The 13,186-nt window shown below is 42.6% G+C and overlaps 1 protein-coding gene across 2 annotated transcripts in view; it reads left to right on the top strand.

Moving 5' to 3' along the window:
• The window catches only part of ECPAS (Ecm29 proteasome adaptor and scaffold), a 77,783-nt gene that overhangs the window by 38,280 nt on the left and 26,317 nt on the right, over positions 1-13,186 (top strand). For both annotated transcript variants that reach the window (XM_075280356.1, XM_075280355.1), the window contains 9 exons: positions 931-1,093; positions 1,605-1,774; positions 2,493-2,594; positions 8,526-8,649; positions 8,759-8,904; positions 10,040-10,094; positions 10,881-10,995; positions 11,340-11,408; positions 12,454-12,571. In XM_075280356.1, the coding sequence (XP_075136457.1) occupies positions 931-1,093; positions 1,605-1,774; positions 2,493-2,594; positions 8,526-8,649; positions 8,759-8,904; positions 10,040-10,094; positions 10,881-10,995; positions 11,340-11,408; positions 12,454-12,571 (1,062 nt within the window). The remainder of the gene's footprint in view (positions 1-930; positions 1,094-1,604; positions 1,775-2,492; positions 2,595-8,525; positions 8,650-8,758; positions 8,905-10,039; positions 10,095-10,880; positions 10,996-11,339; positions 11,409-12,453; positions 12,572-13,186) is intronic.

The following is a 13,186-nucleotide window of genomic DNA, read 5'->3' as shown; positions in this document are numbered from 1 at the left end:
AAACTAGAATATGTGCAAGATAGTAGAGGGGGGATGTGATATGTAAATGGTAGGGTGGCCTCGTTTAATAATATATTTTTAGTATGAAAAACCGTTTTAGGCCGGGGCCCCACGGGCCGGAAACGCAGTGGTAAAAATAGCATCGTTTTACAGTACTTGCAAAGTGGATGGGATTCATGCGAATCCCATGCCAACCTTGCGGAACAAAATTGCGGACACGATTTGCAAAACCGTTGGAGTTTTGAAAATCGTAGCATGTCAATTATATGTATGGAAACGGTGGCGGTTTTCCCATAGATATAATTGTAACAGAAAGTCTGCGGAGGAAAACTCTGTGAACTTTCTGTTCAAAGCGCGATGCGTTCACACCGCAGTTGTTCCCGCAGCGCTTTAGCGCGGTAGTTCTGGCCCAAGGGGCCTTAGTCTTAAGCTGTTAAATCCACTGGTCATCCTTTTATGAAGGAATAATATCAATATATGCTCCTATAATAGTTTTTTTTGTTTTTAAGCTATAAAATTATGGACTGAAGTATCCCCACAATGTAAGCTCTTTAAATGCCTAGGGATTAGTTTGCCCTCTCATGTCCAACATCACTGATGTGTTCAACAATGCGTCTCCTATATTTATCTATTTGTTTTCCCTAAATAATGTAGACCACAGATGCAAACATAGATAACTGCAGTAGTACAGCAATTCACAAAATCACGATTAATAAAGCTCTGGTCTGTGTGAGAATGTTTTCTAGTCCTCTTTACCCTAATCCAAGGGCCTGCTTTGCAGAGGCCATATCTAACATCCCCAGAGAAATAGCACGATACAGAGTTAGAGAAAAATGTGTTCCAGAATCGCTATTTGATGGAGAATATGTGTGTTTACTAAAATAGACATGTTAGGAGAGGTGACAGCTTGTCTTTACTATTTGCTGACAGAACCCAGAGGCTCAACATGGATCTTTACTGGCCTTGGGATATCTAATTGGGAGATATTTGGACAGCACCAAAACTAAGAAAGAGCTACAGAATATGGAGCACCCAGAATCATTGCCTATTCCTGAACAGAATGAAACCATCCAAGCTTGTGTGGAAACTATTGGTAGGTTTGTTACATAGAAGTATAGTTTTCAGCTTGAAATTTCATATATTACAACATGGATTTCTAGGACAGGGTGTACTTCCTATTAGTGGGAAGCTTGTTCTTTGCCATCCAGTCATACTTATAACATGACATCTTATGATAGCTCTTCTAGTCAGCCAGTCACACTAGGCCACCCTCTGTTTTTTCTGATGTTTGTGTGAACTGCCCAGCGTACCAGCTCCACAGTAATGTAGTACATATTTGCTGCATATGGCTGTATGTTTCATGTAGAACAAACAGTTAGCCTCTGGCATATTACATCAGTTACATTGTATCTGCTGAATATATTTCTGCACTATACAGAAGTACACAGAGGGCATATGCCCTTTTATAGCCTATTGAGTGGCCAGCAACTGAAAGAAATCCATTCTATCTAAAGAGAGCTGTTTTTAATTTGGACTTTGATGCGTTTTTTGTTTTTTTGCAATTATTTATTATCATGTGCATTGCAATTTCTTTTTCCGTCTAGGTACATTATTGGATAATGGATCTCCTTTGTCAGTTGCTGCAATTACTGCTTTAGGAGAGATTGGACGAAATGGGGCTCTGCCAATCCCAGATGTAGGATCTGGGTTCACTAAAAAGCAGCTGGTAGAAAATCTTTTGGCCAGAATACCTTCTGGTAAAGAGACAAACAAGGTAAAGTTGACTAATTTCTATCGTGGTTTAAAGTTCAGCTCTAATCTACAGACAGTAGGTTACAGAGAACAGATCAATATGTAGTTTTGTGGGGAAAGATTCATACATCTAAATCTTTGCTTGTTCTGGGCTGAGGAGTCCTGTGAGCTTCAAGTGAACTGAATGTTTTTCCACAGACCTTAGTTGAGGGGGGGAGAGTTGTGGGGGGTCAGAGGTGGCTGTACAGGCAATCATACCCAACAACCACAAGGGGATGTTGTTTTTATGGGAAGCCAATATTGCCTATCAGTATATTTTTGGCATGTTGGCGGAAACCCATTGAAACATGGGGTGAGCATTTAGAATCCAGGCAGATGTTGCCCTTGGTCGGATTTGACACAGAACCCCAGCACTGTAAGACAACAGCGCTAACCACTGATCCACCTTGCTGATAGTTCACCTTCATCATATGATGGATTATAGAGGGGCTGCACACAATTGCAGAATATGAGCATAAAAATATTTTCCAAGGTAACTTTCTAACAGTCTTCCTAGATGATGCACCAGCTCATCATTTGTAAATATAGAATTTCTGATGAAAATGCATCTCCTCATAGTAATGACATTTACAGTACCGCAGAAGGTACTTTAACTGCTGTTTTCCTTGAGTGTTTGTAAAATCTGACTTTTAAGTCTAAATAGCTAGTAGTACTTCTCATTCGCTGATTTCTTCTTTCAGGCCAAAGAGCGAGCCATAAGAACACTGGGATATTTTCCTGTTGGAGATGGTAGCTTTTCCCATCAGAAGATGCTTCTGCAAGGATTAATGGAATCAGTAGAAGTAAGTTATCATTTCTCTTACTTTTATGTACACACAGGTGGATTATTATTATGCTTACTTACTTGATGAACTTGTTATGGTATGTTTGCATGGCGGAAAGTTTTTCTATGATGTGAATTCTCCACGCGGCTAGCCGCGATGGGACCCGAGGCAGTGCACCGGCATCTTGCTCCTGATTAGGCCTGAATGAATGGGACTAATCAGGGGCGAGTCTCACACTGTGGCTGTTTCAGCCGCAGAATCCGTGGGAAGAAAGGACATGTCGCTTCTTTTTCCAGCTAGCTGAAAAAAAAAGAAAGTAGCTCCCATTCAAATGAATGGGAGCCTTTTTGCAGGCAGATTCTGAGTCAAAATCCGCCTGTAAAAAAACTCTGTGTGAGCAGACCCTTAGGCTTTTGAAGTCCTGTTGGTTTTCAGTGATATTTAATAGTTGATTTGTTTGCAGATAGTCTGAACCTGAAATGGATTTTTGTGCTCACCTGAAAATCTTTTTCTAGTTGTATTCATTGTGGGGCACAGCACTGTGGGTAAAGACCTGGCCACTAGAAGGCTGACACTAAGAATATAGTACAAGATATCGGCTCCACATTCACTATGCTAACCAGTTTTAGCCTAGTATCCATAGGAGAAAGACATAAGAGGTTTCTAGTTACCTCTCCGGGCACCCTCATTGCTCCCATTCCAGCTTGAGGAGTTATCCTCTGAAAACTGCCAGGAAATCATCATACAGGTCACTGTCCTCTTCCCCTTCCTCTGGGCACTACCCGGATAAGGCCACAGCTCACAGCTTGATTCCAACGGGTTGAACCATGTCTCACTTTGCATGGTTTGTTCCTCATGGGGATGCCTCTGACTCAGAGCATCAGCTAGGCACATCTATATCTGCTGCTATGCAGGAGCTCATCCATGCACTCAGAGATGCCGTGCAGATCTCAATGAACTTGGATCCTACTTCTCAAGAGGACATCTGCCACAACTGCTGCCCTCCTCTGGCATTTGACCATATCTTGCAGGAATAATGGCTTCACCTAGAGTCCTAGACAGTCTCCTGCTTTCTACTAGGAAGTCGAAAATTCTCTTTCCATTGTCAGACCAGTGTGTCTCCAAATAGTTAGAGCCTTCCGCAGTGGACCCTGCGATAGTTAGGCTTTCCCAGGCTACTATTTTGCCTTTAGCGGACCCCGCCTCTCTCAGTGATCCCTTAGAGAAGAGGGTGGCCTATCTTGCCAAGGTAGCCTTCCTTCTCTGCTTCTTGGATCAGCAAGACCGGGCCTGGGTCAAACCGCTCCAGAAGGGTCTCTCCAATGAAGCCTCTCTCCAGGATAACCAGCTGCTCATCTTTCATATCCTAAACGCCTGAAAGTACCTGTGCAATGGGAGAGGAAGGCGTAGAAGGCTTGGTGCGGGACTGCCAGGCAAGGCAAGACTGGACTTGAATTAAGGCTTTCCAGGAAGACTACCCTCCAAGAGGTTGAGCCACTATGGAAGCAAAAGTGCTGAAAACTGCTAGAGTATAGTTGCTGGCGCTTAGAACACCTCTGAGGGAGGAGACCTTTTTCCCTCTGTAGCTTCAGAGATAAACTTCTCTTGGTCTTTGTCAAAAAGCTGGCCCTTTTCATCCAGAGAAAAGGGAAGGGCCACAACCGTCTTCTTAGAGGGGGAGTCAGAGTCAGCATTCCACAAACAGAAAGGCATCATACAGGTACTTGAAAGCGTTAGGATTTGAGACGTGTAGCCAGTTGTCCTAGAGGGGTACTCCAGTGGAGAGGCCCTTCTAAAGCTGTTTGGCCCAGGAAATGCTGCCTTTGCTGACCCAAGATGCAGCAAAGGAAGGCTGCTGGGAGGAGCCAATCATTACGAAGGTCATCTTGGAGAGAGAGTCCACCGTATTGTCTGAGTGATCACAGAGAGGAGGAGTACGCAGGAGCAGAACGCTAGCCTGTGAAAGCCTAGTTGTCGACTCCACTGTGGGAGGCTTTGACCACTTATAAAAACACTGGTCTGGAAAAGGAAAGAGGACATCCGGCTTCCTAGTGGAAGGTCTGACGCCATTCATTTAAAGAGGACCTTTCACCATATCCGGGCACAGGCAGTTCTATATACTGCCAGAAAGCTGACAGTGCGCTGAATTCAGCGCACTGTCGGCTTTCCCGATCTGTGCCCGGTGTGAAGAGCTTACGGCCCGGTACCGTAGCTCTTCTATGGTCAGAAGGGCGTTTCTGACCATTAGCCAGAGACGTCCTTCTGCCTCGCGGCGCCAATCGCGCTGTGCTGTGGAGCGGGGAGGAACGCCCCCTCCCTCTGCTCACACAGCTTGTCCATAGACCAGCATTATCAGGAGAGGGAGGGGGCGTTCCTCCCCGCTCCACAGCACAGCGCGATTGGCGCCGCGAGGCAGAAGGACGTCTCTGGCTAATGGTCAGAAACGCCCTTCTGACTGTAAAGTGCTACGGTACCGGGACCGATAGCGCTTTACACCGGGCACGGATCGGGAAAGCCAACAGTGCGCTGAATTCAGCGCACTGTCAGCTTTCTGGCAGTATATAACACTGCCTGTGTCCGGATATGGTGAAAGGTCCTCTTTAAGATATGGTGAAACATGTCGTGGTTGGGGAAGACCAGAGGATGGCAGCTGCTGTGGATGGAAGAGATGTTCTCTGAGATTTGTAGGATATCTCTGCCCACAATGATGAGTTGCTGCATAGCATCGGATATAAATGCCTAGCTGATCTTCCGAATTGGAGTCAAAGGTGTCCCCAGGAGAAACAAAATATGCAGGGGGAGACCAGGTTCAGCCTGTCGAAGTGGAGCCGTGAGCTGTGACCCTATCCAGGGAGTATTCAGAGGAAGGGTAGGAGGACGACAATGACCTGTAGGGATGACTTTCTGGATTTTTTGCGAGGACTGCTCCTGAAACTGGGGCAAGGGACCTAGAAGTCACCGATTGAGTGGAAATCTGGGGAGGCAGCTGTTCCAAAGTTTCCACAACAGACTGGTCATCTCAAGGTCGCCTATAGCCTGTGTAAGCCACTCAGTATGGGGGAGGATGGATTGGGAGGATCCTAAGCTGGCTTAGGTAGTTAGGGCAGATGGGCTCAGGCTGCCACATAACAACTTTTTATCAATGCAGGCACACTTATAAAATGTGGCGGCAGCCGGTGGGTATGGGTTTGGCGCAAGAGGTAGATTGGAACTTCACAGGAGTACATGATGGAGAGGGCTTAAGGAAAATAGGGGTAACCCTGGGTGTTAACCTACTAGAACGCCAGATAGAAGGTCTAATCACCGACTGCTGCATAGAGGCTGCACAGAGAAGGCTCACCAAGTGCTTTGTCCCTCAAGAAGGCTGGAAGGGAAGACTTAGGGGGTGCTAGTAGGCTAGTAGAGACCAGGGGGTCCCTAGGAAGCCATCTGCTTAAAATGGAGGTTTCTGGCATATTTATCTGCAGTCTTCAGGTGCCATGGGATCACCCTCTTTAGTGGACCTCGAACGTTATAGTGAGGTCACCATTCCTGGTGCCGATGCAGTAGTGGGAACTACCGTAGGTGACCAGAGGCACTCTTAGAGCGCAGTGCCCACATGAAGGGCAGGAGGTCTGTGACTATTGGGGCATACACACTGAAGACCCCACTGTACCTGAAAGAGAATTAAAAATAAAAATGATGCAAGTCAGAAGAGTAAGGTCGTGTCTGCCTACAGACACTAGGCTAAAACTGGCTAGCATAGTAACTGTGAAGAGGGTACAGGCCAGAGGAGAACCCAACATCTTTTGCTATTCCTATTGTCAGCCTTCTAATGACCAGGTCTATACTGCCATGTCCCCAATGAAATAAGCAAGAAAGTGTAATTTAAGTAGAACTTAGATCAGTCTTTCTCAAAGTGGGCGATAATGCCCCCTTTTGGGCACTGGAGGCCTATAGGGGGGCAGTAAAGGGCACAGAGAATGGGGGGGCGTTGAAGCGGTTTAGGGGGGGCGATGGCTAATTTAAAGGGGTGGTATCATAATAATGATCCTATCTATACTGCTTGTTAATGTGAATTTAAGACTTTTCCTAAATACACTGGTTCAGCAAAACTGCTTTGTTTGTCCACTATCTTACTTTATTCATTTCATTATGGACACTAGCACCTGGCCCCCTGCTCATTGCTGAGGGAGCCACATGACGTAGCTCCCTGCTGTGTGTACGGAGCCAGCCTGTGTCTGCACCACACATACACATCACATACACATCACCTAGCTCCCTGCTGTGAGATAGAGGGGGGGGTGTGGAATAAGTGCTGCTTTCTTATATAAAGCAGTCTAAATCCTACTGGGCTAAAGGACCTGGTCTCTCTGTTCACTAGGATAAAGCTTTATTATATAGAGCAGGCTGCTAGTGGGCAGAGGAGCCAGGTCCTTTAGGAAACTCCGTACAAGGTAAATCCAAGTCTACAGGCCCTTCAGTCATCCCATAGGATCACGCTATGTGGTGGGCGGAGCTACACGCTAATTTGGGGGTGGGGATAATTGACGTGAGCAAACAGGAAGAAAGAAGATTTTTAGGCAGCTTAGAAGGCAGATCAAGCTTCATGAGGCTACCCCTTTAAAATTGTTTTTTTGCTTTTAACACAAACTTTGCAGATTTGCAAATCGGTTGCAGATTACCGAACGCAGTGACTTACGGCTGTTTTTGAGTAAATTCGAGCCTGATATTAACAAACTTGTTAAAAATCATCAAATTCATCCTTCACATTAGATTAGTTTTAAAATTAAAATGTTTGTTTTAATAACATGAATAAAAGTTTTCCTAATATTACAAAATGGTGTTTTACATTACCCTCATCAGAAAGTCTTATTTTCACATGACACACATAATTTAATTATTAACATAATGACTGCGATTGTGATTCTTAAGATGTAGTAAAGTAAAAAAAAATTGGGGGGGGGGGGGGGGGCGCGCTAGAAAATAATTAATTCTCGAAGTGGGCGGTAGACAAAATAAGTTTGAGAACCTCTGACTTAGATGGTCACCTACTTTTCAACAAACACTGCAGAAATCATAGTACAAGTGAATATAAGAAACTCAGTAGTATATCTTGTCAATGACAAATGTGTCTTTCTCCACTGAACAGTCTCTTTTCAAACCCCTTCCATGTTAAACTAAGATTGTCTAAATTCTCTTCTTAAGGTGGAGGCCACACACTATGATAAAACCTACCCTTTTGTTGTAGATTTTGGTGCATTTTTTTGAGCCAAAGACATAAGTGGATTTAGAAGAAGGGAGAAGTACAAGTGCTTTGTAAACGGGTATTACCTACAATGGTCCAGTCCCTGACTCTCAGGTTGTCACCTGCATGACGTACCACAGCTCTATTTTACTACTTTTTGTTCTGTTCCATTCACTGAAGCTGTCTCTTCTGGATAGTAGACAGTTCAGGGACAATAGCACACACAGTAGAAATGGCTGGACCCAATGTAGGTCGCAGCAATTTGCCAGTGCCTGCTCATTGGCTACTCTTTCCCATGAAAAGTTTTTCGGTTGGACCATAGAAGGTGTGAAACTCAGCCAGAGCAAGTAAGTATAGGAATTGTAGTATGAAGTTGTGGCTAGAAAAGTTGCATGTAAGCAAACTCCAGTGTGCTAAGATGGACTCAGGAGGCCTCAGAGTTGCCTCAAAATTAAAGCAAGGTATATGCGGAGGGATGGTAAAAAAGCAGAACAGATGATATTAAATAAATAATCATGTGTACTCAGAAAACCCATTAGCATTAATTTCTGCCGCTGAAAAGCAGTTCCATTTTTGTGAATTAATTTAATAGCTCTGTTAAAATCTATATATGTTATTAAATATTTAATGGATCATTTCTTTTAAATGATTTGAAATATTCCTGTTGTTGTCTGAATGGTCCAGATCATATACAAATTCAGATGAACTGAATTCTTTTCTAGGCTAAGCAAATTGAGCTCCAGTTTACAGTAGGAGAGGCTATCACAAACGCAGCTGTCGGAACACAGTCCATGGCAGCCAGGGATATTTGGATTGTTACTGAGGAAGACTATCGGCCATATGCAAGTAATATACTACAGTTGTTTCCATCCATCCATAAGCATTAGTTATTAGTTTTATTTTCTGCACATAAAATCTTCTGTCTTAACTTGAATGCTCGTCTTTATTATACCAGATGTGAAAACGAATGATGTTGTTACATGGGTATTAGACCAAATTCTCAACAAGCATATCGTCAGTGTTAATCCACATGTCAGACAGGCATCCTGTATATGGCTACTTTCTCTTGTGAAGAAGCTGAGCAACCACCAGGAAATAAAGGTATATATATTTTATTGTGTATAAGTCTGTTCTTACCAAACATTCACTTGCAATTGTTGTCACATTATCTTGGTATTAAAACTAGCTAAGCCTCTGTTCACATGTTTGCCATAAGGTTTAAAGCTGGTGTGCCTGTCATTATGGACTGGCATTGGGGGTGGTGAGTCTAATCTGTTGCCTCTGTTGTCAATCTAATGCTGGATTTGTCAATATGCAAATGATATCTTTGGAACAATGGGCAATATTTCAGCACTGATTCACAAGGGGAAAACAGTGTTTGATTCAGGTGACCCTAACCTATCTGCTGGTCTTGGCTGATTTGCTGTGTTCTGGTGACTGACTTCCTTTTAAGGGGTTGCCCGGGTATTGGTAGTTTAAAACCTATTCATAGGATAGGCCATAAATACCTCAAGTTGGTGGCCGCTAGGCAGCCTCTGCACGGATCAGTTGAATAAAGCCATACTCTGTACACAACAGTAGGCTGGTTGCAATTATACTCTGTATAAAGGTCGGGTGTCAGTACTGCAGCATTGGCTTCCATGAGAGCTGAGCTGTATTACTCCCACCTGACATTTATATAAAGTACTGAACCAATTGCTTCCAGCACCACGTTGTACATAAAGTATGGGCTTTGTGTAACAGATCCGTGCATGCGCTGCCTTTCGGCCCCCCACCAATCAGATATTTTTGCCCCTATTGTTTTTTTGTTGTGTTTATTTGATTATCATTAAAAGGATCGGAATTAAAAAAAAAATAAAAATAAAAGTTTATAAACAAAGTCATTTCTGTATACATTGTACACTGGACCTAAGTGGCTACCCACAATTACTATAGACTTAAAATGGGTTCTTTTTGGATTCTGTTACAGTATCTGTTTATCAGGAAAAAAAAATGCTTCATTCAGAGGTATTCTTCCTGTCAAAAAGGATGGTATCTGCGAAAGACCCTTTGACGTAGCTGTAAATAAAGCCTAACAAATGCAACTACAATTCTAAACTTAAGAAAGCATTCGGATACTGTTTATTACTACAGTTTCTTGCAGTATCTCATCTTATGTTTTAGTGCCATACATATGTTTATATCGGTGTGTTTCTATAAAATGTGTGTGAAATGGTTTTCTCTATTTCTCTTACAGTCAAAGCTTAAAGAGATTCAAAGTGCCTTTATATCTGTCCTGTCTGATAATGATGGTATGTACATTGTGTATTGAATTGCTTCTTGAAATGCATACATACTGTCAGAAAGCAGTTCACTCAGTTATTTTATTTAATGGTTCAGCAGTAGTTTATGAAAAGATTTATAATGGTGCATTCAACAGACCTGCTGAGAATTGCCCATGGGTAATCACTCAGAATGGCCAAATACAGCATAGACACATACTGAGCATATACACATATTGAGCAAATACTATTGCAGCTAATGATTTGGAATCCACATAAGTTTTTCATAACAGAACTGCCTTGAACTTCACCACAATGCAACACCTGAACAGCATAGTGTCTACGATTCTAGGCCTATAATTGCATATTCTCATTGCTTAGCATAACTGTGACATATTAGAAAATATATTTTACCATTTGCAGTGTACGCTAAACAGTTTTTTTATAATTACTTTCTTCTGGTGTCTCTACTTTTTGCACTCTCTCCCTTTCCAAAGTCTGGATGATGATGGCTATTGGACTAACCACCATGGCCTTTTATAGTCCAAACTTTACATTTAATCTCATGGTGATTTGTCCTCTACATCAGGACTACAATGTAATCCACTATAGTATGTAACATTGAAGAGACTGTGGAGAGCCTGGTGCTATGATGCACACCATTGCACACAGTGAACAGTAGTTTTTGCTAACATGTCAAGTATCTGTGTTATGGGGAACTCGAAATGTGTGCAGTGTTTATGCAGTTAATGTCTCAGTCCATTTATCAGCCTAACTCCTTTGAGTCTATTGATAATTGCACAAAATCTGTTGCAGAACTTAGCCAGGATGTTGCATCGAAAGGTCTTGGGTTGGTATATGAACTGGGCAGTGAACAAGATCAACAGGAGCTGGTGTCCATACTTGTGGACACACTCATGACTGGCAAAAGGTACTGTGATTCCTTGTGTACTTAGTGTGTGTCATTAATCGGGTGTATAACTGATATTGCTAGTACTAGAGTGGTGTTTCAATAAACTGGTGTAGTGTATATTTAATTTTCTGCAGTTGCGTGTAGCTTTTTATATTATTGAGAATTTTGGGATTGCTTTTTATGCATGTTTATTACTGTAGATCTTGATGCACGGTTGTACTTGATCACATGTGATTGTGGCCTTGTAATGATTTTACAGGAATACTCCTACATGAGAAGTAAAAGTTATTGTACTTATTCTGTACTTGTGTCATTTTCACGATTTCATTTAGACAATTTTATCTGCTCCTGCTTTATTACAGGGCGAAGCATGAAGTTTCTGGTGACACTGAAGTTTTCCAAAGTTCATCCATTGGCAAAGCTCCGGATGGGTAAAGTTCATTATTTATGTTAGCTTACATCTGAGAATTCATTTTAAGGCCACAACCAATATGGCTGCCAATATGTATTTATTTATTATTTAATTCTACTGGCAGTTACTTAAAAAAAAAAGTACTTATTAGAGATGAGCGAGTAGTGAAAGATTCGAAATTTGATTCGAGTAGACCTCAATATTCGACTATTTGTTCAACTATCGAATCCCATTATAGTCTATGGGAAAAACATGCTCGTTTCAGGGAAACCAAAATTCGACCAATTGGAGTCACCAAGTCCACAATGACACCTCAGGAAATGATGCCAACACCTCTGGAATGCAACTGGCACAGCAGGGGAAGCATGTCTGGGAGCATCTAACATGCCCAAGTCCCAGTATTATTATTATTATTGCTGCTGCTGCTACTACTGATTTAGCCAGCCAATGACTGTATACGAGTTTTTTCCAATGCCTACGTGTCCTAGTTCCTGTCCCATCTCCCCTGCATAGTTATTGGTGTAAAAAAACACCAGAGAAGATTGGAGTGGAATCAAATTTTTACTGTGTTTACCGTGTGGTATTCGACTGAGTACAAGTATTTTGAATACCATAGTATTCGATCGAATACCTACTCGATAGAATACTACTCGCTCATCTCTAGTACTTATATGTCCATTCATCCAGCATCCAGCTTTGGCTCCCCTGTCTCTGTTCACATGCAGACAGCATGTGGTTACAGGTGCTGGAATCATGGCTCCCATAGGACATTTGACTGCTGCAGCCATGGATTGGCTACAGAGGTCTTATGCCATCTGCAGGTAAACAGAGACCAGACGGACCATCAGAGAGCCAGCACTGGATCACCAAGGGAATGGACAGCTGAGTACCGTACTCATTATTTCATAATTTTATTCTATTTCCAATATATTATGTTAGCTCAACTAAGTTGTCAGGGCTGTGACTAACAGCAGATATTGTTAATGGTTAAAATAAACTGTCAATAATTTGTAAGTAGTCGTGTTTGTATACTTTTATGAATACTGTTTCATGGTTTTCCAAAGACAGGGGCTGTCTACCTATAAGGAGCTGTGTGCGCTGGCCAGTGACCTTAGTCAACCGGACCTCATATACAAGTTTATGAATTTAGCTAACCACCATGCTATGTGGAATTCAAGAAAGGTAAAATCTTTCATTTTAGAGCTACATTTGTATTCCACTTTTATGTAGTTTTAGAGCTCTAGTGACACAATTTACCTCCCTTTCAAAAAGTATTTGTTTTCTCTTTGGCTCTGTCTGCATTTATGCCAATGTTAATTTAATCATGTTGTAATACTGGTATTTGATTAGACCTGTACTGCATACAGCCGGTACATTGAGGAGTTTGTCCATGCAAAATTGGACAAACCTTTTAACTTTTAAATCAGCCGAGGGCAACGAAAAAAGTTTTTTAAAAAATGCATACTCGCCTGTCCCCAATTCTCCGGTGTCTTCTCAATGCGTCCCAGTTCTTTTGCTCCAGCAGCTTTTCCCGGGTCTCTGAGTTTCAATGAAGCCGCTGATTGGCCTTAGTGTTCACGTGATCGCTGAGGCCAATCAGCAGTCTCAGCAGGCCTCAGGAAGAGTCCCGTGATGTCACAGGTAGTGACATTGCATGTCATTCGCTGATTCGTCTTAGCAGTCACGTGACTGCAGAGGCAAATCAGCGGCTTCAGTGGAACTCTGGAAGAGACCTGTTCAGCAGAAGGACTGGAACACCCCGGGAGGACTCCTGAGCATTGGGGACAGGTGAGTTAA

Source organism: Leptodactylus fuscus, chromosome 1 (genome assembly GCF_031893055.1).
Source record: "Leptodactylus fuscus isolate aLepFus1 chromosome 1, aLepFus1.hap2, whole genome shotgun sequence".
NCBI lineage: Eukaryota > Metazoa > Chordata > Amphibia > Anura > Leptodactylidae > Leptodactylus > Leptodactylus fuscus.
Note: the sequence above shows the minus strand (reverse complement) of the source record. Positions and strands in the feature narration are given on the sequence as shown.